The sequence below is a fragment of the Dermacentor variabilis genome, chromosome 2 (genome assembly GCF_050947875.1).
Source record: "Dermacentor variabilis isolate Ectoservices chromosome 2, ASM5094787v1, whole genome shotgun sequence".
NCBI classification, from domain to species: Eukaryota; Metazoa; Arthropoda; class Arachnida; order Ixodida; family Ixodidae; genus Dermacentor; species Dermacentor variabilis.
This window is the reverse complement of record NC_134569.1, coordinates 47,453,460-47,480,276: the sequence shown is the minus strand read 5'-3', so window position 1 is coordinate 47,480,276 and position 26,817 is coordinate 47,453,460. Positions and strand designations below refer to the sequence as shown.

Below are 26,817 nucleotides of genomic sequence, written 5' to 3'. Positions count from 1 at the left end.
ATCTCAAGGTAGCCTCGCAGCTACCTTGAATCGCTCCTCGAGTGAAGTTAGTGCGTAAACATGGCTGCCTTGCGATCTGTCGCTCGCCTCGTCAGCATTTTCCGATGGACGCCAGTTGCCTCCGTAGCTTATCTTGGTTTAACCGTGCTGCGCATTTTCAAGGGCTTCGTTTTAGGGACCGTTGCAGTCCTCTGGAGCGCTTCGGCACCGGAATTATTCCACTGCAGCGCCGAGACAGATCGGCCGTCCTGTCACGAAGACTGCGAGCTGGTGCAGTGATTGTCGTCTTACTCCGTGCATGAGCCAGTTGATGACCTGCACACGGGTATTCTTCGTGCCAGTGCTCCGAACCTACTATCGGCGTCAGTGCATTCACGTGTCAGTTCCGCATCAGTTCAAGCACGGCGCGATACATAACTGCGGCGGACTTCGAACTTGCAAAAAGAAAACAGCTACGAAGATTCCTGTCACCAGTGGGTGCATTGCCTGTGTGCGTGTGTCGCTTGCGCGAGCGCCGGCCGTCGCCCCGTCGGCGCTGTTTGTACTCAGGAAGATCGTCACTGCCTACGCTAATCCAAGGACGGCGAAACACGCCGCAGCAAAGCGAGCATCTTTGTAAACGAGCAGGTGCGTTCACTTTAATTTTTGCAATTTTCTTTAATTTGATGCGGCTAGTTGCGCTAAGGAAAATAAGAAATGGACTGTAATTTCGCGCGGACCGTGTGCAGTTGGTGCAATTTAAAGTCGTAAGCAATAATTACGTAATCCTTGCTTCAAACCATTCAGTTTAATTAGCTTGTCATCCCTATGAAGATCCAAGCTCAACGAGGAAGTCACCAACCATGAAATGGCATTCAGAATTATACCTGCACGTATACACAGGTTAATGTAATATTTTGTTCGAATAAAAGAGACAGAATAACAATACAACAGAGTAGAGTTTTGTGCATCACATTATTTTTTATTGCGATAAATAAAGGTGTAGCAGTGTAGTGACAGCACCTTATACAGACAGTGCAAGCAAGTGGTAGCAGATATATCTCGCACACCTTTATTGCGAACATCCCAGCTTTCTACAGGGTTCATTATGTAAGTGTTAGATCGCTGTTGTCGGTCTTGCTGAGCAAGCGGTAGACCCGCTGAAAAATGTTTCTTTGCAAATAAAAATAAATAAAAACAGTATGAGCTAATTATAGTACAAAAAAATCGCGCTCTAGAACACAAACTTCTTAAAGTAATGTATTATTACGAAATGTAAACTAAAGAAAACGAATACAGTACTTAAGCTAGTTTCATGGACCTTCTTTAACATCGTTGTATGTTTATTACCAACCCCTTCTCTTTGCAGGAACCAGGTTGCCAACACACGCACGAAGAGCAACTGCCTTTCCAACTGTGCTGTGTGTGCTGCGCTTACATTGGTGTGCAAGTGGAGGAGAGGTCCAGTTAATGTCCTGCTGCACTATAATAGCCGTCGAAATATTCTGCTTAAGACATCTATCATTTTCCTGATATCCTACCCCCCAGCTCAAACGTCACCACTAAAAGCAGTTTGACCGCATGTATTTGCCTTCACAGACGCGTTGTAGCTGAAGTCATTGTATTTTTCATCCAGATGGCCTTTCTTCAGTCATATTTATTAAGTCAGTATGTACCCCTTAATAATTTATGGTCAATTCAAGTGCCAATTTTTTTTCTAAAACAATAAATTAACATTATTCTCGCCTTTTTGTACTTTGATAGTATGCAATACAGCGTGAACTCTGATCCTACAAACAGAATGCAGTAATGAAGGAGAAGAAAGGGGGTTGACCGAGGGGCGCGATTTTTAATAATCATATCATGAGAAGCCAACAAGCAAAGTCACCGAAGACAACATAAGGGAAATTACTTGTACTTACTAATTGAATTAAAGAAATGATAAATTAATGGCAATGAAAGTGGATGAAAAAACAATTTGCCGCAGATGGGAAATGGTGCAGTTCTAGTAGTAGTAGTAGTAGTTAGTTCTAGTAGTAAAATGTAAATACACAAGAAAGTGGATGGGAAAACGGTGCCGCGGTAGCTCCATTGGTTAGAGCATCGCACGCCTATGGCAAGTTTTCTCAACCACTTTCATTGCCATTAATTTGTCATTTCTTTAATTCAATTAGAAAGTAGAAGTAATTTCTCTTCTGTTGTCTTTGGTGTCTTCGTTTGTTTGTTTCCAAGGATATAAACAGAAGGAGTAGTACTGCTGACAAATATATTCTAGACTAAAACACCATCTCTGTTCAAGACAGTAGTCTGTCGGGTGTAGCCACCCGACGGCATGCAGTGGTAAATTCTTGTAGAATATATGCTGCTTCTACCCTGCTTCTAGCTTCAGCTTAAGATAAATTACGACGGCCCGAACAATGAGTTTCTTCCATTGGATGCGGATGGTAGTTGGCTTCAATGGGGCTTGCAGAACTTCAGCAACTGACCGAGGTACACTACCCAGGGTAGCAGCGTGTCTTGTGGGATCCCAAAATAGGCCAAATGGTGATGCAGACTGTCACAATGACAATGCTGAAAAATACAGTATAGAGCGCATTACTACCGTTATTTCAGAAAAGCTGAGATCAACCACAAAGCTATGGCATATTTTTAATCTACACTTGCTCATGCTAAAGTAGCTTCAGCATGCCACAAAATACTGAAGTGCTGGCTACAAATACTACGAAAGTGTTACTTCACAATTGTGCGCAACAAAAAGATCCTGTCGCAGCTGCAAAGCACCACGGGCAACTGATGACCTCGCCCATCATATTCATGCGATTTAAAACAAAAATTATATGACAGCTGAAGGGGAATAAAAAATTAATTTGATTTCATTGACCTGGCTTTTTCATGTTTGTGGTTCTAAATAACACGGTGTCCATTTCGCCATTTTGTGAATGTGGGGACACGTAACATGAATATTTTTACAAAGTTTATGAAAATAAGCACAGACTAATTAGCGGGTAGGTTAGTCAAGTACTTCTTCAGCGCCTAGCTTTCAGGGAAGCGAGCTGCTGCGATTTGTACAGGCAGGCACCATATCTATCGTTGCTTTCAGGTCTGCCAGAAGCCTTACTGTGCAGCACAGGCGTTTATTTTTTCATCAGCTGGTCCTTCCAAAGCCCACATCCTGCACCAGAATGCCAAAACATTTATGTAGGCAGGGCGCTCGCGCGCTAAGTAAATTCAATATACCTATGCAACGGAAAAGAAAAGACGTAGCCCAACTAAAAATATGTCGAAATTGCGTGAACTTGAAAGCATAGTTTACGGAACGCACATCAGCTGCTACCACATAGCACACTGAAAAAGCTAAGACGAAAAAACAAATGGCGGTGAAGTATTGACAAGTGAATTTTCGGAAGATTAAAACATTGCGTAGCGCATATGTGAAGTGAGAAAGCACAGGAAATGCAGGCACCAGTGCTGGCTCGTTGACCATATGTGCTACAAGTTGAGCAAGCCGACTGACCACCACGTCTTCTAAAACAAAGTACAGGACTCAAAAGACGCTTTTTTCTCCCAACCTGCTGGAGCTACGCACTCAACCATATACGCATTCTGCCACATGTATACTGTAACTGCTTCTCCTCTACCGAAAGATTTCATACGCGATACTGGAATGATCGTTGGATGCAGGCGCCGATCCGTACCTTCCACATTTTCGTTTAAAAAAGCGAAACCAACAACAGATTGTCGTGCCGAATCTGCCACAAGTTCCCATTAGCAAAAAAAATATATATATGTGTTTTGCACAAGCTTATGCTGCCTCGAATATGTTCCAGGTACTAATTAATGCCTGCAACATAAGCAACTGGAGTCAATCATGCTTGTGCACATCGGAAACGGCTTATCGACAGCGCCGCGGCAACCTCAAGAAAACCTCATTAACATACTGTGCTTCCATGAAAAAATGGCTCACTCACCCATATTTTCTGTCCTGTTGTTGCGTTCAGCAAACTCGCAGCACCACTCGGTCTTGAAGGTAAACAAAGCTGCCCATCGGCCGTTCCATCTGTGGCCTCAGAAGTCATTCAGGCTCGGTCACCATACGCAGAAGGACAGAATTGCCCATCATAACCGCGTTTAACAACCGCAACGTCAGTCACCAATGAAACACTAGGAAACAAACAGCAGCGGACAAATGCCGGCGGAAATTATGAGCCATGAGCCATGCTCTCAGCTGTTGGGATGCGATTGTTGCCAGACCTCAAACACAGCTCCCGCTTGCTCTATCAGTCGAGCGCTCACAGTGGCAGCGTTGCCGAGATAAAGTTGTGCATTGCGCCGTGTAAATTGTTTGATTAGGAGGACGAATGAACTGAAACACATATTTGTCTTAAATAATGGGACCTTTAATAAGCACATTGAAGAATAGTCTCGATATCAGACGCTTTTCTCGGTCGATACACTTCACTTAAGTCGAGGGCGCATTTTCAAGGCGTTCCTTGGCGGAGGAAAGGTGAAGTAGCGTTCATGAAACGCAACGGCGCCTTGAGTGAAGGAAGCCCCGTCGCCTCGACTTGGCTGAGTCGAGGAGAAGCTTCAAGTGAAGGCGTGTTTAAGAATACGGGGGTAAAGCTGGTACAGCGCAACAGGACGAAACAAGCCGACCCGACCAGATACTGGAACAGAGTGTTGACTTCCAACAAAAGTCAGCGCTCTGTTCCTGTATCTGGCCGGCTCGGCTTATTTCTTCCTTTCAGTGTTGCGCTGCACGATCTTTAGAATGCAATACCAACTCGCCCAATCCTCAACCCTACTGCTTTATTTAGCCCGAGACGCCGTAATTGGGGCTGAAAGCTTGTAGACCCCAGATGCCACTAGAAACGCTGAAAATTTCCCGTTGTTTAAAAGAATACTATAGAGTAGTGCTATACCAGTATATGCTGGTGAAGTATTCTTTGAAGGCTTTCATGCCTTCGGTGAAAAAGTGTGGAATACTAGCAGAGGTAATCAATGCTAAATTTTCTTATGAAAAAAAAAAAGATGTTCTTGCCCTATCCGCAGTGGCGGAACCTTAAGTGTGACGTCGCGGATAGCAAAGTGTATCTTCCTATTGATGCTGATTTGGCGCAGGAATAGGTATTAAAACTACCCACCTCCATTTCTTGGTTCCCTTAGAAAGTAGCAAATAGCAAAATAAACAGTGCAGTTCAGTTATAAACATCAAAATAGAGTAATACTTCACTTACACAAAGTCAGTGCGATTTCAAAAAAAAATGTTCGTTGAGGTTCAAAGTCACTGAGGTGTCACATTCGCTTAGAAGCGTGTTATAAGAAAGAAAGAAAAAGTCAAACAGCATTTGGCCGCTCGTTACGATATTAAACTGCATCGCCTAAAATTATGCTGACGTTTTGGGCAACGTACTATTAAGTGCGACATTCAACAGCGAGAGTACAGACAGGTGGTACAGCTTGGTTAAAGTCTTCACTTACTCGCGTTTCTGAAAATGCGATTCGACTATAGGTTTTGCAACATTAATGATTATGTTATACTAACCTTTAGCCTCTTACAAGTGGCAGGTTTTGTTCCCCTTGCGTATGCAGTACACCATACTTTGTTCACTGGGCGAACTTGCCGTACTCACGGAGCTGCTCTCGGAAGCAATCGATAGCTCGAAAAGGTCAGCTCCCGTGCATGCGATATCTTTCTATTTGCTGCTGTAACTACGACATGAAGTTAGGCAGCTGGTTGAACTTGGCGAAATAGTGGCCTTCGTGTGTATTGGTTTCAGACACGCCGAGGAGTTAGCGGGAAACAAGGCTGATGAGCCTGATAGTGTTCCGATCTCCCAACACGGATCAAGTTGTACCGCAAGCACTCAGAATAAAAGCAAGAGGGAGCACAATTCATTTTACTCCACAATTTTTTTTTAAACAAACAATGCGCGAATTATTCGAATCTGATTTCTAAACGCAAAATTTAGGAGTTTCGCCCGAAGGGTGAACCACTGATTGCGAAAGCAAGGTATAGCAATGCGCTCGAACTTATCGGACGGTGTTCAACCAATACGCGGGTCCGACTAACGCGGGCGCAACGTACGCGGGTGCGCGAAAATTTCTGGCACATTTACAGGCTTTAGCGCGCCGTGTACGGTCTTTAATGACATCGCACAGGCGCACTACGCTGCCGGTAAGGACCCGCTCCAGTAAAATGATATCAATTTCGTGGTTGGGCCCTTATATTGCTTTGCACCTTTAATATATAATAGTCTGAGAACATTTCGGATAAATAGGCACGCGATGTTATTTTTCATGACATTTGTTTGCGGGCTTCCATTTTCAAAAGTGGGAGGAATAATATAATCAGGAACTTAAGACCTGGTATGAGCAACGACAGTGATTGAATAGTGTAGCAATATAACCCACGTATACAGCGTGGAAAAACATTTAGCATACATATGCCTAAATATATTCGGAGCCTCACGGGCGACGCCAACGCCGATGGCGGTGGCGATGACGATGACGATGACGAAAATTCGCTTGATTGATTGATTGAAAACTTTATTATTCCACCGAGCTGGGGTGCCCGCCTTTTAACCTACACGTAGGTAGGTGGAGGGGGGGGGGAGGCCGAAGCAGTCCCCGCGCTTATAGTGCCCACATAATTGATGTCGCAATAAAATCGATATATTCCTTCTTTATCAATAGGCGACTAACTACCTATCGATAAACTGCCTTCGGACGAAACTCCTAAAGTTTGCGTTTAGAAATCAAATTAGAATAATTCCCGCATTGCCAAACCCACGGAATCGCAGAATGTTGGGGTGAGAAACTACAAAGCGGCGTCGTGATCCGCCTCCCGGTTTTGCGCGATCTCTAGCTTACCGAGGCCCTTGCTCACAGCAACAGGGGCGTAGGGAAGTCTCCGGTATTTTAGGAAAGCAAGTTACTAGTGCAGCTTTACTAAGGGTACCTCTTTTGTGTATTTAGTGTCCCCTTAAGGATCCAAACTGAGAAAGAGAAGTGCGTGTACGCCATTGTTGCAAGACAAGGCACCTGAGCTGGCGATTTCGTATTTAGGCGGTTGCAAGAAGAAATAAGTTATTTTTTTTTTCATGGGAGTCGTGCCGGAAAAGTGATTTTTTTTATTGAAAGAAAAGAAACAAAGAAATTTGGTCACCTGTAATGGTGTCGGCTGCTCCTTCCCACGTAATGCAATGATAATAAGAAAAAGTATTGTAAAATAACAACTAGTATAATCAAAGATGAAGAAAATCTGGAGCGCAGTAAGATAAGAGCGCAAATAAAGACCACATATATACATAGTCCTAGACACTGAAACGCAGACTCAAGAGACTGAATACAGACTGACTGTATGTGTTGTGTCCATGAAAAGTGTAAAAATAACTATAATTGAGATGATAAAAATTTAAGATAAAATGAATACAAACATCCAGGACACCTCTGTCGTTGAGGTGACTAGCACCGGCACTGTACACTGCACGTGGCGTGCCCTGCGCTTGGACAGCTTTACGGCCTCTTCGATTGCGGGCTGCTTGACAGGAGCGAATTCGAAAGCGCGTTTTCGGCCGCCATTTCCGCTAATGAGATCGGAGGAGGAGAAGAGTGGCCAGCGACGGCTCTCCCTCATGCCGTGCTTCGTGCGAAAGGAACGACGGCCACGCTCCGGAAATGAACGCTCACTAGACCGGAACTGCGTCATCGTGGCACCTCCCGGCGCCCCATTTGCGAAGGCGTTTGTGCAACCCACTTGGAATTCACAGTTACGCGCTTGCCTCTTTAGAAGCGTGCAGGATTCCAGAAGCCAGTGAGTTCGTTACGTGGCCGCTTATCAATGAAATTCACTTTGTCAGTCAATAGGATAGGTCTATGTAACTTCTCAGAATAATCTTTGTATCGTAAGGATACTGTCCATACATGTAGGCTTTCCACAATTGATGGACTGTGTTTTGTCTATAGCGCAGCCAATGCTACCCATGCGTTGAAGGCGCCAACTCCGCACTCACGGCCTTGGGATTTTAATCGAATGCTATTGATTCGACGTCTGTGGACTAAGTGTAAGCGAAAGCAAAAATTTATATGCAGAAAAAGAAAAGATATGTACGATGTCTGCGGGCGACCTATTGACTGTCGATATGGATTTTTATGTGGCCGTACTGTGTTGCACTTTAAGGACAGCTGGCTGTACGACGACAACGCGACCGATCTTACAACGGTTTAGCCACCAGTCAATCGCCCTTCGACCTCGGTCAATTCAGGCCACGGTTAACGGATTTTAGTACTTGGAAATCGACAGTCTCTCAATATGTAAAACGCAAGAAACAGACGGAACTCCCAGTCTATCGGAACTGTCAATGTACCACGCAGATATACCTCTGATTCATCACAAGACATAAATTCGCGTATCAGGCATGCACTTTCTCGCACAAGAAAGTTCTACAAACTTCCATTCTTATCTAAAGACAGTCTATATATCTATCTAAAACAGTCTATTTATGAGCTGTCGGTCTTAAGCTTTCTCAGGTGTTATATGTAGGATGTCTATCTCGATTAAGTAAAAAAAAAATATCTAAAATTCTTTAGGGAAGTAAGAATGTCTACGTGACGTCTGTAGATCAACCTCCCCTATAGGTACGAGAGAATACTTCTAGCATCCTCAACACTGCCCAGATTTAGATGATGGTAGTATACAAAAGTAAGTCGTGCTTCAGAGAAAAAAAAAAAAGAAAGATCAGTGAACAAACGAACGCATGGATGAATGAGAGAAGGTGTTCACACGGGCAACTGGAGAGGGAAATATTTCTCTCTCTATGCTCGTTTTATGAAACAAATATACAAAACTACATCAAATACCGACTTGCCATGCCCTCGCTGCCCAGTAGGACGTGGCGTCACGAAATTTTTTGGCGACACACTTCACGCTCCGGTGCTTTGGCGGGGACGCCCCCTTACCGAGATTAGAAGCGCCGGTCAAATACGCGGAAAGTCGAGATAGTAGCTACCGCTGGAATAACAGAGCCAGCAGCACTCGACCATGGATCGAGCCCGAACGCAGATTAGCGTACGAGGTATAGTGAGAGCGAGGTTCACGTGAAGGACACACTGGTATTCACACGCTCGTAATAGCGCTCGTTTAAAGTGGGGTGCCAGAAACTTCGTTAACTGGGAGACCGCCAAAAGAAAGGTGGATGCGAAAGACTTGTTGCAGCTATACGTGAACAGATCTGTGTCATTACATCATGGTGCCGAACATTTGACAAACTGAGTTGTCGAAATGTAAAATGGCAGCTGGCTCTAGTTTTGATGCTGAGTATGTGATACCTCCACTTGTCACAAATGTTCATGATTCTTCTTTCAACCTCTCCTGTTAGACACCATTTTAACCAAACTATAGAACTGATTCTTAAATTGCGTGCTTGACCTATATGTTTCCTGGAATTATTAAAAAATAATTCAGCGGCATGATAAGGAAAACGTTTGTCATGCAAATTTTGCATGACGGAATAGTTTCTATTGCATCGACTGCAAATCACAACGCAAAATTAACTCTTCAAGCTAAGGGAGATGCAACTACCAAAGTATTCCTGCATGTGATGCCAACAGTCTTTGAAGCCAAGGAGAGAAGAGGGAAACAGTCGCCGGCTTATGTTTGACTTCCGTTGAGTGTCTTGCCTCTTATAACTTCATGTAGCGTTATTTCTCTAAATAACGAGGCGCCAAGTTCTCCTGATCGTTCTAGAACATTTTTTTGCGCAGAATGTTGCATCCGTGTAGCGGTTAATGCAGAATAGCGACGTTCTATAAGAGGAAGCAAAATATCTGCTTTGCTTGTTGGAGCGAATAACCACGAAATTCCGCATATAGTACGATGTTTCCACGCCCATTTCGGCGCATCAAACTTACTTCTGAGTTTTTAGGGGATTATGCATTTTATTAGTACAAAACATATACTAGGTATCCGTTTAGATAGTTCACAATTCCTGTTGTTAGCTGCATCATTATTGTAGTTAGACAGTCATCTTGAATAACAGGCCGGAAGTTCACGCAAGGCAACGTCCTCGTCTGTGCTTTTTCCTCACATCCATGCAGACTTCGTAAGGAAATAAATGTAATTAATTTCTTGTTACCAGGTATGTTTCTGGTAACCTTGTAATTGAACGATTGTTTTTACTCAGCAACACTCAGTGTAATTCAATTATTTTGTTGAGTAATCAGTTACACGTAACCAGTTCCATTTTTGACGAAACAAATTCTGATAGGCGACGAAGCTTTGAGCACTTAAATTTAGAGAGAACGCCAAGTCCAAAGGGATTTTCTTCTTATGATAACTGTATCTCTCTCGCTCCTGCAAGCGCTCACAGGCGGGCTTCATAGGCGGCGAGAACTGCTGTTCAATTATTCGCATCCATGTTTAGCTTCGTTTTGCATTGTGATTTGTTGTGTCGGGTTAAGTAGGGATAAATTATTCTTTCTTTTCCTAATGACCCTCAGGTTCCACGCACTCGGTTTCATATAAGTGTTCGTATCACATTCTGACTGCCTGCTCTTACGATACACCCTGGTTTCACAGCACCCGATTCTTGCGTACACCCGAAGAAAATGAACCACCTATAGTAAAGAGCGCTTCGCCTACCTTGGTAAGCGCCACGGCCCTTAGTCCTGCTTGAAGACCAAACGCTTTCAAGCCGAATCTCCGCTGAACTCGTTTCTCCGTTCCCCGTTTATCACGGCTTCAAGCATTATCCGCTATTTATAAACGAAAACAACCGGACAGGCGGCTTTCAAGGCACCAACGAAGCCGCATCACTGTAGTGGGCCTCGAAGGAAAGAAAACCGTTGTAGCTCCTTACCTTTATTACGGACCGTATCCCTTATATCCTTCCAAGACAAAAGACATTTCATTCTTATTTATCCAGCCCCCTTATTTCTGCAGACTGTGCCCAAGTGGAAGAATATAGGAACAAAAGGACCGCACCCAACAACCTATCCCTTTCTGACCTAAAGCTGTAGTGGCATCGAGGGAAATTCGTGTACGTGCCCGGCAGACAGCGCTAATGACGGGGATCAAAACACTGTTGTTATTGGTCTCTTTTTATCTTTCTGACAAGTTTGTTTACCCGCTCTAAGTTAGATACCATCTGCGGCAGCTCGTGTGCAATATGTAAGGCATTTCAAGCTCTCGCTTTTGTTGCTTTAGGGCACGGAGAAATGGGCACTTAAAATGTTAAAAAAAGAAATAATAGTTTGAACGTGCAACTCTCCGGCCTCTCTCCCCCCTCTTCTTCTTCCCTCTGACACCCACGCCTCCTTTACCGCATCCCCTAGATCTCGTCGTGTCTCTTACCTTCGACACGCCTGCTGTTGGGTGATATTTGCGCAGGAAGAAGAACAGACGAAGCTAGAACGAACAAGTGAGATCGTTGAAACGTTTAAGAAGCAGAAGAAAGCAAACGTTTGGTGGTTGGGGGTGGAAAAATACGCGTCACGAAAGTGGCGTTGCATTCGCGCGCCTGTACGTCAACTTGCCGTTTGTTTAGACAGAAAAAAAAAGCTTTCTCATCCCGGCAATGTTTACCCATTTGCACGGTGTTCCACTTGATGCTGGAGTCGCGCTTGATGTGCTGGATAAAATGACGCTTTCCGCGTAAAATGAGTTGTCTATTCTACGTCTCATTAAAGAAAACGTGATAAGGAGAAAAAAAGAAGAATAGTAAACCGTAGGTTGGAAGCTTTATAGCACTGACATGAGCCAATCAGGAAAGCAGGAACGCCTTATAACGCACCAGTGTCTCTCGCCAGAGCCGTCTCATCTGCTTCTTGGAAACAGGCGCAGACGACGCTGTAAACGCGTCCTGTAGGAGTAGGATGGAGGCAAAATAGAATGAGACAGAAATAAATGGGAAAGCTTCGAAATGGCGTACTTTAGAAAAAGAAAGGTGGTGCGGAAATCTTTCAAACACCGTGAAAATAACGAAAAAAAAAACAACAACCCGGCTTGGTAATGATATCCGTAAATTGACGGGTTGTATTACAGTTAAGCATAGTGAAATTTTACTTTTTTTCTGCTACGTTTGCTTTTCACCTTGTATAGTCCGTATAGCTACTACTGCGAAGTTGCACAGATTTTAACTTATAGTGATTCAGGTTTGTGGGCGCTTTCATGGCTCGTGAACGCTAGTATGGCGGCGCATTCATGGGCAGTTAGCAATTTAAGCAGATGAACAGAGTTTACGAACAAGAAAACTTCAAAGCTAGCAAAGTTCGTGCGAAGCTTTGCGATGTTTTAACCAATGGTGTTCCCACAAGGAGCGTACAGTGTACCACTCTTACGAATAATTTCCCTGCGTAGTCCTCGCGTTTGCGCAGTCGTGGTTGCATCTTGTACTAAGTCCCAATCGATATCCGTATATCCGCAGTGTGTATTTCTCACGCTGGCCGAAGCGCCACTGCAGAAACACGCATGAAGAGGTCGCGCCGCATTTACCATGTGGGAAAGATCGAGATGTGAGTGAGATATCACACTGGGGAACCAAGAAGCTTTCGCAAAACGTAAAGTAACCGTGTGGGACAAGTCACATGCCTCTGAATTGCAATAAGAGAGAGAGAGAGAGAGGGGGGGAAAGGAGGCTGAAACAAAAGTGCTCTGCTAGGCGCTGGCTTTTCGAGTTCAGTGCATAGCTTCTGCACACGTCTCTACATGTAGACGATGAATGACGAGGCAGGCCGAAAATATATCAGCTACGAAAAACAAACATGATGAAAACAAAAGGAAAGGTCGTCCATATTTGTGCTGACCCAGGTTAAGCACAGTGATAGCAAGTTCGCACTAGATTCGCAAGAGAGGGTAAACGGTGAGAGCCGAATGGCGTCACGCAAAGCCCCCACCCACTTCTGCTTCCAATATTTATTTCGTGATAGTCATATAAACTAAAAAAGAAACTTGGTTTCGATTTATCGATGAGGTCAGCAGGAAAACGTGACCCTAGCCCGGTGAATACGAAAGCTTGATCGATGAAGTCAGGCGCAACAAAGAAATGATAAACCGGTAAACGGAGTAGTGGTGACGATGGATTTAACGGGGAGGTAATTAATCACCACGTGCAGAGCACTCCCGTAAATGAGTTCTGCTGACTTTTGCGGGTCTGTATCCAAAGGAACGTATAGTCCAACTCAGTGCTATTGCGCGGAATCTTTGATGATTTATTGGCAATATGCCACAACGCCAACATTTGCCCAACTCTAACGTGAACATATATTTGGCTGGCACAAGAATAATCAAGTCGGTTTTTGTCGACTTTAGAGTTGCTTGGAGCTTGGCCTCTCGAATACGACGTACAAGCAAAGGCGAAGACTGATTTGACAATTAAACGTCTTACGTAACCTGGTGTTTAGCGTGCTGGAGCCATTTCGGTACTTTCTTTCTTCTAGAGCTTAGATTAAAGAGAGAGAAAAGCAATAGTTTCTCAGATCATTTCTGCATTGGCTTATGCATTAATGCAAAACGAAGCCGCCTTTTGTTTCGAAACCTCGCCTATTCTTCCCAGGCACTACCATTCAAGTCATGCTATATATAATAATTAGTTAAGCGACGTAAAAAAGCAAATAATCGCAACAAAATGTTTCTCGTCCAGTTTACTTTCCGGCAGTTTGAGAAAGTTTTCGATGTCTTTCACAGGGCGCTGCAATAAAAACCATTTATTTTACACCTTGAAGCTAATTCCTCAGCATCAGTGAGCATTATCAAATATACTTCCAGTCTTTACTTTCATTTATAAAATTAAGTATACCATAAAGATTAGATACTTGGTATCTTCTTAACCCCTATACATCCTCTCCGATGCTTCATGAGCCATTGCAATAGAGATCAATATCAAAATCGTGCTTTTTTACACAGGTAGGAACGCTCGCGCCGTCTCGCCCAAAGAAAACGAAAACGTTCCGCATTACGTCGTATGCGCCACTGGCGTTTCGCCATCGCAGGAAAAACGGTGCGACTTTACCTTTAATTGAGAAAGTTAATTTATCAGACCAGTATCGCCCAAGAGAAAGTGTTCTTGGGATTCATTTAAGATTAACCAAAGCAAGAACAGCACCTGAACAATGCATTGAATAAAACCTACCGCAACTTCGTCTGAACAAAATTTAAGTGCAAACGAGACAGTGATTTATTCGATAAAGTAATTTATATGAGGCTTCTTCATCGACGCAGCAAAGATTACGCTGGTTCAAAATAAAGATATCTGGACGAGCCGGTATGGTGCCATTTCGTGCAGCGTGTAATAACTAACAACCACGACGTGTTCCGTCATTCGCTGTCGCGTTTGTTCTTGAGTCCAACTGCCACACACACTGTTTCCTTTTAAGTGAAACCTTCGCTCTGTGAGTTTAGACTGTGTTGTGTTTCTGTCCACTTCGTTGCACGTTCTTCTTCTCTTTTTTTTCTAACTTAGCACAAAACAATCACTTGGGTCTCTTCGCGTTCTCCCGTCGACGCAAAGCGAGCCCCCCTTTTCCTTTCGGGAATTGATCTGCAGCGGGACAGTCTAAGCCACGGAGGCGACGCGGCGAGCTAAGCTGCAACGGGACGATAGGTCGGCCTGCCGGCCCACTGACAGCGTCGCCATCTTGCGAAGATGACACTTGATCTGCAGCGCGGGGAAAAAAAAATACTCTCGGCATAAACGTCAACCACTAAGAAAATGCAGTCGACGAATCCTTGTACTGTAAAAGAAGAGAAGAAAGCGAAAGCTACTAGTTTGAACACGGACGTAACCACCGTGGCAACGAGGACAGGGTCAAGTATCCCGCCGTTTCGGGTGGCTGAAGCGCGCCAAAAGGCGACGGCCTGGTAGCGGAAATCAAACGGGAAAGTAGGGGAGAAGGGGAAGGTAGTGACTGCAAAAGAAAGGCCACTGTGGTCTCTGCGATGGCGTGGTTGCTGTTTTCAGCGGTCAGTCGGTCTTGTGCAAAGCTGTGAAATATGACCTTCCTATGACTGCGTCCTCGGCCACTTCCTGTGGCTCGACTTACGTCGTCGCTCTATCGCGATGAAAGTAAGTTAGCAAAAAAAAAAAAAAGAAGAGAGATATGAAAAAAAGATCGAATAGAAGTCTAAGGCTATTCGGAAAGCAATAGCTTTAAACGGTCGACCCTCCGAGATCGGACTGGAGTAGGAAGATAAACAGACGAATCAACAAACGAACGAAGCAACCAAACGAAGTGAACGGACGAGAGGAAATGGCGATGCCTCGCCGTTGGTATCGCTAGAGAGAAGCGTGCGCCTTTGTCGATGCGTGAAACGTGACAAAATAGCAAAGCAAAGATGTGACGCTGATATAGAGTCGCCGCATTTGCATCGTTTATCACGGACAACGACGGGGGCACACTCGCGCGTTTCGCTTTTCCCATGGCACGCCTGTGCCGTTGATACGATGTATATTTTTTTTTATATCGAAAGTAGGGTGCCTACTGTTGTCTCTTTATTCCTTTGTGGAGCTAGAGAAGGACGACTTTTATTGTTTCTGTCTCCTTTAGTTCAGACGATGTGGTAGTGTTCTTCGCCCGCACCGAACACACACAGAAATTTCCAGTTTTGTATATTGATGTTTTCACTACCCATTCTTCTAGGTACAGGCTCGTATATTACATCTTTATTACTCCACAAGGGGACTTATCAACTAAAGATTAAGGTTTAGTTGATTTCGAGAGAACAAAGGATATACAGTCAGATGTCTGGCCAGCGGGCGACTAATCCTTCCCTGAAGGAGAGAGGGGCACACGCAAACACACACACGCAAGCACACACACGCAAGCACACACACACACACAAACACACACACACACACACACACACACACACACACACACACACACACACACACACACACACACACACACACACACACACGCACACACACACACACACACACACACACACACACACACACACACACACACACACACACACACACACACACACACACACACACACACACGCACACACGCACACGCACGCACGCACGCACGCACGCACGCACGCACGCACGCACGCACGCACACACATACATACATACATACGCGCGCACGCTGCCATGCATGGAGCGTTTCGCGTCATGGAAAATTATCATCCTGCCCAGCGAAAGCGACAATCTTTTCTTCTCTGCGCAGTTGCGCCTGATTCGTCAGCATATGCAGTCTCCTCTCGCCCGTGTAGCTTCGTCCTTGTTTATACAAGGAAGAAACCCTGTCTAGTATGCACTTCCTAGGAAGGCAGGAAGTCGACAGGACCTTTTCCTTGGCTAAACAATGTTTCATCAACCAGCCATAACAGCGACACTTTTGTAACCTCGTCTGTTGCACCCATTGTAATGGCTTCAACGAGCACGCAGAATGCGTCGCTTCTACCACAGTGGAATAATAATCGAATAAAACTTGCGTATATAGCACTCGTATTTTTTTCATCAAACTCTCTGCAGTAACATACGCTTAATAAAAGAAAGTGAGCAAAGCAGCTGAGGCTGGTCAATGCTGCGTGGACAATGAAAGTAGTAATAAAGAGGTGACAAGCAGCACGTAGTCGGCAGCGATGGTCCCCATTTTGGCGTGTAGTGTGGTCGTAGCATTTCTTGTTCGTTTCGACGGCCCGACACCCGACGCTTCTCTGGTGGTGCAGACTAACTCGGTCCTTTGAGTTGTTTGCCCTTGAAGCATTGTCGATACAACACCGCTAAACCAGTAGCGTTCTAACTTTGTTGCTGACTATTTGCAAAACGAAAGAAACAATAATAAAGGACTAGCGGGAGCACACGAGAAACCACATGAAGAAGACGAGAGGACTAGCTGGACTCGTTAACTTCCGTATTTTTATATACCCAATTTACCAATTTCATGGTCAATCCCCCACTGCGGTTATGCGCCACTGCTACTTAGGTCAACAACAACAAAAGCGTTTCCGCTAACCCTGCCGTCTTCGTCGTCGTCGTCGTCTTCATCTAGTCTCCCGTTTGTTTGCGCTGGTTTTTTATCCGTTTTACGACGTACCGACTAGCCCTGTTCACCGCTTTGACCATTCGCAGATGACGTGGGCCCGGTCGTCCACGGCCAGGAGGCCGCACGCCCTCGGTCCGGGCCCCGCGAGGGCCGACCCCCAGCGGCGCAACCTCAGCGGGCGTCCCACCGCCTGACCGGCGGCCGTGCAGCGGCTGCGGCGGCGGCCATGGGCGCCCACCCTCACCAGCAACGAACCCCGCTGCTGGGATCCCGCTGCGCGCGCAGGCGCCGCTGGCGGGACCCGCGGCTCGTCTTCCTGTCGGCCATCTTGGTCTTCGGAGGCCTCAGTTACCTGCAGGCGTCTTCCTCGCCCGGCTGCGGGACCGACGTGACCCGGCACGGCGAAGGCGTGAGTGTTAATCAGTCCCTCATGATTTAACGAATAATGATGTTTAACGGCCCAAAATAACGCCGCATAGACGCACGAAGAGAGAGAAAAAGCGACGAGAGGGAAGGCAAGGAGGTCAAGCAGACGAGCGTGCGGGTTTGTTACCTTACACCGTGTGTCGGGAGGCGAGGGAGCAGAAAGAGGAGAAAAGAGAGTCGACACAGCGTGCACGCGGGAGGTCCAGACACCGGAGGGCTATAAGTGGCCACTCAGGCCGGCACTCTAATAGTGCGAGAATAGCTTTTATTTTGCGCCAGCGACGGATACTGGGAGGTTAAACGGAACAGAAAATCCGGTTTGTTGCCTTACAATGAGGAACGGGGGAGGTGAAACGATAGGAATTTAATGCAGATACACCCAGAGCATAAGCGCACGATCATAGCAATCCATGATCACCACACAAGACTACAGCACCAGATCGAAATTGACGCCAAGTAAGAATAAAAAGACTTGTACAGGTTTCTTGTCCCTAACAGCAGCAATGTCTTCGTCACACTCTGCGGTTGTGATGGCCTATGAGGTTGGCGTTCAAAAATGGTTTGTTTTGACAAGGGTCTGTGATCAATGCTAGCTAAGGCAGTCACGAGCGATCGTCCGTATGTCTCAGAAGAGATATTAGCAGATATCAGGATAACACAATAGATATCAGAGACGCCATAGCGTGGGGCACCGGAAACTTTTTAACCACATGGTTTTGTTCAACATACCTTCATAGCTCTGTACACGAACGGTTCTAGCACTCCACGCCTGTAGAAATACAGCCGCCGTGGCTGGGAACCGAGCCTGCAACCTCACCGTCACCATCAGAACGCTGTAAATGCACAAGTTTGACAAGCGTAACTTTGTATCCTGCGCACAAATTTGAGTACGTAAGTCTGAGGTATATTTTATCCGCTGACTTGTTTGTTCTGTAGTGGTGGCATTTCGGCCTGATTCATATTGATGTTACATACCACGTTAAGATTTTCAATGGAGATTGGAAATGGTGAAGAGGGGATGAGAAAGGGAAGTTTCGCATTGTGAAGCCAACGTTTCAACAAGAGGATCCGTCTTCGCCAGGGCGAAGCAAGCAACCTTATAGAAGACATCAGTCCTCTTTGTCGAAACGTTGGTTTCTGTCTGAGGCTTCCTTTTTTTTGTTCACTTTTCATTGCACCAAAATTTCGTGTTTTAGGTGCATTAACTGCAACTCGTAATATTATGATTATGAGGCATCGCGTAATAAGCGCCAACGGCTCGTTCTCTGTAATTCAAAGAAAAGAAAGAAAAGACGGGAATGAATTAGTGAAATGAGAGAGAGAGAGAGAGAGAGAGAGAGAGAGAGAGAGAGAGAGAGAGAGAGAGACGACGACGAGGGATACGGTTGATATAATATGGAGGGAAAAGAACCAGATGCAATGGTTCGGCCAAAAGCCAGAAGAATTAAGCCAGACATTTGAGAGGGAAGGAAAGGAAAAGAAGAAATGATTAAAGGAAGAATGGGAAACAACACCATTCGTCCAATTCGACGTCCACCACGGCGGAAGACAAATTCTGCGTTAGCCGCGTTCGAATACGGGTCCCCTGCGATTATGGCGCAGCCATTACGGAACCGATTTAATCAGTGGACCCCTAGGCAATCATAGCGAGTAGCCGAACGTTGCCACTGAGATGGACCTAGAGAAATCTATTTCATTCGCAAGAGGGCAGGCAAGACATGCTACAGACGTGCCCACAGAATTCGCAGACAGTGGGCGAAGCAATGGGAATTGATTAGGATTACCGTGCACATTGTGGCAGACCTGATTACAATTGCTAAGAGCGCGAACTACAGGGGTACAGGCGACGGCATAAGGGGAGCTTTAAGAAAACGGTCTATGATGATGCGTGCAGATGTGCTTCAGAAGAACTTCAGTTTAGCCTAGCTGGTGTTTACTGCATATCATATTGACCGCAAATAAAGACGGGGACAGCATTAGAGAACACAAAAACGACACGGGCGGTAACTTTTGTTTTCTGGGTTTTGCGCATGTTCTATTTGTCTATATATGCCCACGGGTTGCCGTGAATAAACCAGTTGAAAGTTACCACCCGTGTCGTTTTTGTGCTCTCTATCGCTGTCCCCGTCTTTATTTGCGGTCAATCTGATGTGCAGTGCACATGTGGTGCAAGGATTTGTTTAGGAGGAGTATACTGTTGCCACTTATAGAGCATACGGCAAAAATATGGTATCTTTTCATATCTTACTGAGCACGTTTTATCTTGCGATGGACCGCGAGTTCACTTTCGTCGCTGAACGTGTTTAAGAAGAAATACAGCTCACTGTAGCAATATATAAAGCCTAAATAAGTGAATACCACCCGTAAAAGATGCCCCTCCCCCTCCCTTTTCTTTAGCGATGCTGACATGGTGTACCAGTTTGCGTGGCTTCATTGAAAAACCTGCACTATGGCTTGTTAACAAAATTGAATATAGTTAACAATACAGCGTATCATACAGGGGCGATATACATGTAGAGTCACAAAACACTCAAAGAAGCCTGGAAGCGCTACAATATATCTTTCATCTGAGACTACGTCCGACAACAGGGTCTGGGTGCCTCGGATTGTTCGCCCCATGTCGCTAACTACCTGTCCCCTTCCCCCAGTGTGAGAGAGACAACAGGGCGCTACCCTGCCTACACAATGCTCAAGTTTTTCGTTATTGCCAGCGCTGCAGTGGAAACATCGATCCACTCCGTTGACGCCATATGGTTCAGAAGTTTCCAGGCATCATGTCATTCTTAAGGCTTCAATTAACCACTCAGGCTTTTATTCGATTCATTGGTATTATGACATTGGTAATGTTGGCCTCTTCTGTCACCCGCTTTTGTGACATTTGATTTCCATGTGAGGAAAGAAAAAGACGATACAAATAAAAAAAACCAGTAACGAGCATTGCAGTGCCGTTGCGGGACTCCAATTAGTCACAAGCGTAGCGTAAGCCTTAGAAAATTTACTAACATGAAAATTGATGCGCACAGTCAGAGAGAGAATCAAAGGTAGGGAAGTTTATGAGGTTGCAGCTGGTTTTCTACTTTACACTGCTGGATGAGCATGCAGGAAGATAACGAAAAAGGAAATAAAAGAAGAAATTGATAAGTGATGCTCGCGCGCACAGAACATAGTTTTCTGTGCATTCAAAGGAGGTCGCAAAACCCAGTCCCATTTGCAAAGTCCAGCATGGCTCTGGTGGATTTCTGTGTGGATGACGGTCTAGTCCATGGTCACAAAATATCTTCAATCCAATTTCCCCTTTCCCCAGTGCAGGGTAGCCTACCGGGCTCAGCCTGGTTAAACTTCCTGGCTTTCCCTTATGACTTTTCCCCCTCTCTCTTTCTCTTTGTGAATACTTTATCATCCTTTCGGCTTAGCCCAGTAAGCAAAGTCTGTCTCTGACCCCTAAAACAAGGTCCATAGACGAGAATATGTGCTGTGGCCTTGGCGCAGTCACAAACGTTGTACGAGGCATTGATAGGTCATGCCGATGAGAAAGCAGTAGGCAATTGTAAATTGGGTCGCTTAGCCACAAGCTACACGATAAAGTGGCATTGAATTGAGATAGTTCAGGTGATAGTCGAAGGCCTTTCTCTGCCTTTCATTAAAGGGTTCTCTCTCTCTCTCTCTCTCTTTCTCTATAGTCGAAGGCGCAATGATGGATCAAGGGAGCGTAGTCGTGAGCACAAGCAGCTGAGTGAACAGTCAGGCAGCGTTGATAACTAAGCGAAAACCTCGCTAAATTTAGGGAACTTCTAGTCACCCAAACGGCAGATTTGCCAGTTGAATGTTTTAGCGAATCTTTGTGACTTTTTGTTGATGTACATAGACAGTGAATTGCCCTGACAAAATTCCTCAAGGCACTTTGGCTAAGTACAAAGCGTCACAAGAATTTTATTCCAAGGGCGATATATGCACCTTCATTTCTCGCTGCTTTGATACCGTTTATAAAAACCGAGGGTTGTCTTCCTTTTTTACGTTCCAACCGCTGGCTCGCCACCGCACGAGACAGCTTGAAGTAATAGACTTTAAAAAATGATAAGGACGACTTTTAGAAACAGTGAAAACATAACAAATACCGAATTCCAAGCAAGTAATCATCACCTTCATCATCATGATCATCACTAATTCATGACTATACTCGCTAAAAATCGAGTTTTGCGGCCACAACCTGGCCACTTTGCCTAAGTACAGTTACCAACAGGCGCAGAAAACAAGTTAACGGAACGCCGCACGCTCTGAACTCTCTCTCGCACCTCCGTTGATGCCGTCGCAGTTGGAGCCGCTGGGCCGGCTGACGTGGAGCTCTCGGTCCCTGCTGAACAGCGCCGTCGGCAACGAGAGCGACGGCAACGGCACCGCTGTCAAGAAGAGCGCCCAGTTCCCCCAGGACCTGTTCACAGAGGAGCAGCTTCGGCGGGGCGCCGTCATCCTGCACGTGATGGGCATGGTGTACATGTTCGTGGCGCTGGCCATCGTGTGCGACGAGTTCTTCATACCGGCGCTGGACGTGATCACCGTGAAGCTGGACATCTCCGAGGACGTGGCCGGTGCCACGTTCATGGCCGCCGGCGGCTCGGCGCCCGAGCTCTTCACCAGCGTGATCGGGGTGTTCATCTCGTTCGACGACGTGGGCATCGGCACCATCGTGGGGTCGGCCGTGTTCAACATCCTGTTCGTCATCTCCATGTGCGCCATCTTCTCCAAGTCGGTTCTTCAGCTCACCTGGTGGCCCCTGTTCCGCGACGTGAGCTTCTACTCGGTGATCCTCATCATCCTGATGCACTTCTTCCGGGACAGCATCATCTACTGGTGGGAGGCCCTGGTGCTGCTCTGCTGCTACGCCTCGTACGTGACCTTCATGAAGTTCAACGAACAGGTGGAGAAGATGCTCAAGAAGCTCCTCAATCGCAACAAGGTGACGCGTGTGGGCAGCACGGATCACCTCATGCCGCATGTGAGTCTCGTGGCCGCCTCTAACGCCGCTCCTGTCGCTTCCCCGCTCCTCCCCGAGCGCTCGCGGCGAAGTCGCACTTGGTGGGTCACTGAACGCCGCGTTCAGGCGAAGCACGAAGCACGCGTTGGTCCTCTCTCCCGAATTTGCTAGCGCAGCTGCTGTTCCTGGCTCCGTTGTTAAAAAACTAGCAAACAAGCGTTTCCTGCTGAAAATTTTCTTGAAATTGGCTCTTGTCGCGCCGCATGCAATTGTTGGAGTGCAGTACGCCAGTATGCAATTCGTCTCATGTTAAGATTTTCACTTTACTTGTTGATTTCACTCTATTTATTACTCGAAAGGTTGTACATAATGTACGGGACACGAATTTCGTAATGCCATACACGTGCTTTACGGTATTTATTTACGATTTTATTGTGTGTAAGTCCTTTGTAATTTGATTGTTACGTGTAACAGTTCTATAAGCTGTTCTTAAGATTTCAGAGGCATCTTGTAGAGCTTTGTAGGTACAGAGATAAAGTGTCAAGTGTCTGCTTACTGTCGGTGGCTGGGAGCTAGCACGAAATAGCCATGACGCAAGCGAACGTGTTGCCACCACGAAGGCGTGTTATCGACAGCAACACAAGATTGGCGCCTTTAACTCTTAGCTCTAGGCTTACACGCGATACGTAGAGTGCGCGCAACGGCTCACCATGTTCGGTCGCATTCTTGGTCAACTTTGAACGCTTTCAGGCAAAAAAAAAAAAAAAGGAAAATCTTTTTTCCGGAGCTCGTTGTCTTTCACGGCTAGACGCGCCACTTCGAAGCTTAACTAAATATTTGCCGAGGTCACATTGTCCTTCGTTACACTGCGAAGTAGCGCGTCTAGCCCAAATTTTCCGCCAACTAGCCCCCTTTGCAGCATTACCATCACTGTCTTTGCCTGCTAAAATGGACAATTTCACTGAGCGGCCTCGAAGAGGGGGAAACGTGCGCCTGCATGGCTTGAGCCCGTTCAGTGATCCACCGGTGGCTACAGGGGAGTGAGCAGCGCGTCTAGCCGCACACTTGACTGCTCGCCTAGTCTGGCCGAAGCCGATGTCAACTGTAAATGTGCGCGAGTCTCAGCTTCACAGTTGCGTTTACGGTGCCGAAGCAATGCGGTAAAGCAGCGCCAGCCGAAGCTTGAGACTCGTCGCTACACGCTACGGCTTCGGCCTAAACGGAGCACTCAGCATGTTTCGCTAGGCAAATCCTAACATGCGCTTTGTAACGTGTGCTTTGTTTCTTCGCTCGTAGTCGAACCGCTTCCGAAAGGCAGGACGCAGCTCAGCACGAACGGAGCTGCGTTCTTTTGATCGATGTGGACGGTTAAATAGCCAAGCGAACGGCGGTCATCTTAAGTCTCGTTCGAATTCTGACGAAGCCGACAAAATCGATAGCTTAGCGAAGACACAATCGAAGTAAAAAAAAAAAAAAACGATGGAAGCTACTTTGCTGTCTAAAGAAGATGGCAGTTGCGCATAATGTCCTAACAAGATGGCCATTGCACAGAATGCTTGGAAACTCGACGGAAAAGCAGCCTGCGCACAAGAAAACGTAGTCAGGTTTTCTGATGCGGCTAACGTAACCCACGGTTAACGTTCGAAAAGCGTTGATATACAGTGATAATATGCGCTTTCCTAGCTTTATTCTTGTCGATGCGAGGTAGCATCAAGTTGCAGAAAGGTCTTCACAATGCTTCACATTGCTTAGGCTCTAAACTGACTTCGTAAGAGTCAAAGCAGACTGTCTTCTATACTGACGAGCATTTGAACACACCATAGGCTGGTGGCCAGAGAAGCGGAAACAACTTTGAATGATAAGACTGGTTACCCGAGGAAGACATTCCTAAGTGTGCAAATAAATGTGTAAAAAAATGGAGCACAGAAAAGCGTCTCAACCTTTCGGAGTCGGTTAGACCCGTGCTTCGCCGAACAGAAAGCTAGTACTCCTTGCTAGCTTTGGCTGAAGTAGGGCGCTGAATTGTTGAGAGGACCAGATTTGTTTACACCGCACTCAGTACACACAGGAAGAGCTTGAAGGTACTTGACTTTTAAACTTTCTTTATCTATATTTACAATTAAGGGCAAATTGAAACAACTGCATCAAGATTGAGTCAATACTGCAAAAAAAAAAATGATCATATTTTTGTTCGACGTCTGTGTCGTAAAGGTATACGTAAATGGCCAAACACAACACGGTAGTATTCTTCATTTAATTACAGCTTAGCAAATCGTAAGCCAAATTGGTTGAACAACAAACTGAGAAAAAGCTGCCTATTTCTTATAATAAATTATGCAAATTTGCAAAATCATATTTTCAACATTACTTCAATTCCACGACCGATACTGCAGAGCAGTTTTGAGCTTGTGCAGCCACATTTTCTGACAACAGACCCAATTTTTCGATTAAAGCTCACCAGCTACGGTAAGGTTTGTAACAGGAGAAAATGTGCCTTCACGGTGCTGCGGATGTTTCTGGTCCTCTCAAAGGCTAACCTTTCTGCATGAGCACTTGGAACGGACGCCTGCTTGCACAAGACATGGTCTGTGCATTTTCGATGTAGATGGTAATGCCATGAGACGGTACCGACTGGCGCTTCTCATTCGCATCTTTCTCGCACTGCGCCAGCTCCCTTAGCCTCTTACTCTCCCGTCTGTTGCGCCTCTTGTGCACACAAGACTGGCGTACAGCGTCACTCTACGGTTATCACTGTACTATCGGTGCTCGGTCCTCTGCGAAGCGCGCTGCTGCACTTTTTATTTCTCACGGCAGCTGCAATTCACGACATTCGAATCAGCAGTCGTAACCATAAAGAAATATTAACCACAGTAAGAGTTTCGCGGAATTACAATAATAACAATGAAGTCATCAAGAGACACCTTTTCACAATTTAAGAAACTGAGGTGACATTCTTCGACTCATTGCGCAGTACGAATGGTTTTTCTTAACACTTTCATTTCAAGCGTTACTGGCAGCCAGCGACAAAGCTTGCCGTGTGCTTCGCCAAGGACCGAGCACGGATAATATTGCATCGTCAGTGTGTTTGTTTGTGACTGTTCCTCTTTGTGTGTCTTATCTCTCTTATCGCCTGTCACTCTTCACTCCCTGTTATCAAAGCATGGAGTAGAGTCACTGGATATGGTTGCCAGAGTATCTTTACCACCGTCGCTAGGCAAGTGGCGGCGCTGCGTTACGTCCGTACACAAACGGGGGTTTCACTACAGTGCAACAAGCGCCCGCAGCGCCATCTACGATTATTACGTCAAAGTTTGCCTAAGTTGAACTACACTCGCACCGTGTAGGTGAAACTGTTCGGTGAAAAAACAACAAGAATCCCGTCTGTTTCTTGTCGCCTAAGATCTGTAAGACCTTTCGAATGTACTTTCTCGTTGATTTACTGCAGGCAGTGCATTGGCTGCGTTCGCCTGATGCGTTAAGTATGCTTGAAGCTGGCCTTTTAGTTTTGAAATGACCATGAAATAAGATGTGCACGTACTTGAGACCACGCCAAGTGTAGAAAGCTAGGCAAACTTGGCGCAGTAGTGTTCACACCGCTCGGGCGGTGACGCGCCACTTCGGCCGAGGGTAGCAAACGGCAACAATCAAAACGCCTTACCACGACGTTTGGAACCAAATGGCCGCGATCGGTGGCAACAGTTGGAGCCAAAATGGCGGTTGAGCCCTTAGCATTGTGCGATGATGCTCCAAGACAATCCAGTGACTCTTGTTAGCATGGTGCCTCACATTTCCGTTGTTGCTATTGCTTCCTATGACTGGTGCCTTCATCACTATACTCTGGAAACTCTACTGTTGTGGTCGCTTCCTTGTTTGTCTGTTTGTTTGTTCGTTCGTTTGTTTGCTTGTTTGTTTGTTTCCTTCACACGGGGAGCGATACCGGAGGTAAAGCTCCGGGTCTACTTCCCGCCCAGCATTCCTGTTCTCCTGCAACTCGACCGTACATACACGACGTACAAGCCAGCGTAACTGCTCTGGAAGAAAGACCACGTTCTCTCACCCTTTGTTGCTTGAGTTTTTTCTTGTTGCTTTATTTGCACTGAAACAAGCTATGAAGATGTGGCCGAAGTGTGGGTGGCACTAACCCTTAACTGAGGCCTGCTTCTGAAAATCAATAGCAACTCGACTGCACTTGACGCTCGTTTCGAACAATTACAAACAACATGCACTGTTGGATGCTAAACAAGCGGATAAATAAGCTAACGGCAACACATCAAAATAAGTAAAGCATGAAAAAAAACAAGAAGCAAATTCTTAGCAAGCAAAGTAGAGCATATACGAGGCAACTAAACAGTAGAGTCGCGTGGGGCCGCACAGTATAGAGGTAATCGATGTTCATCAGTTACGCAGATGACATCTCCGACGTGGAGAAATCTTTAATCATT

At 45.8% G+C, this 26,817-nt stretch overlaps 1 protein-coding gene across 2 annotated transcripts in view; it reads left to right on the top strand.

Moving 5' to 3' along the window:
• The window catches only part of Nckx30C (solute carrier family 24 member Nckx30C), a 291,052-nt gene that overhangs the window by 122,220 nt on the left and 142,015 nt on the right, over positions 1–26,817 (top strand). For both annotated transcript variants that reach the window (XM_075680397.1, XM_075680396.1), the window contains exons 2-3: positions 17,064–17,386; positions 21,716–22,396. In XM_075680397.1, coding sequence (XP_075536512.1) covers positions 17,064–17,386; positions 21,716–22,396 — 1,004 coding nt within the window. The remainder of the gene's footprint in view (positions 1–17,063; positions 17,387–21,715; positions 22,397–26,817) is intronic.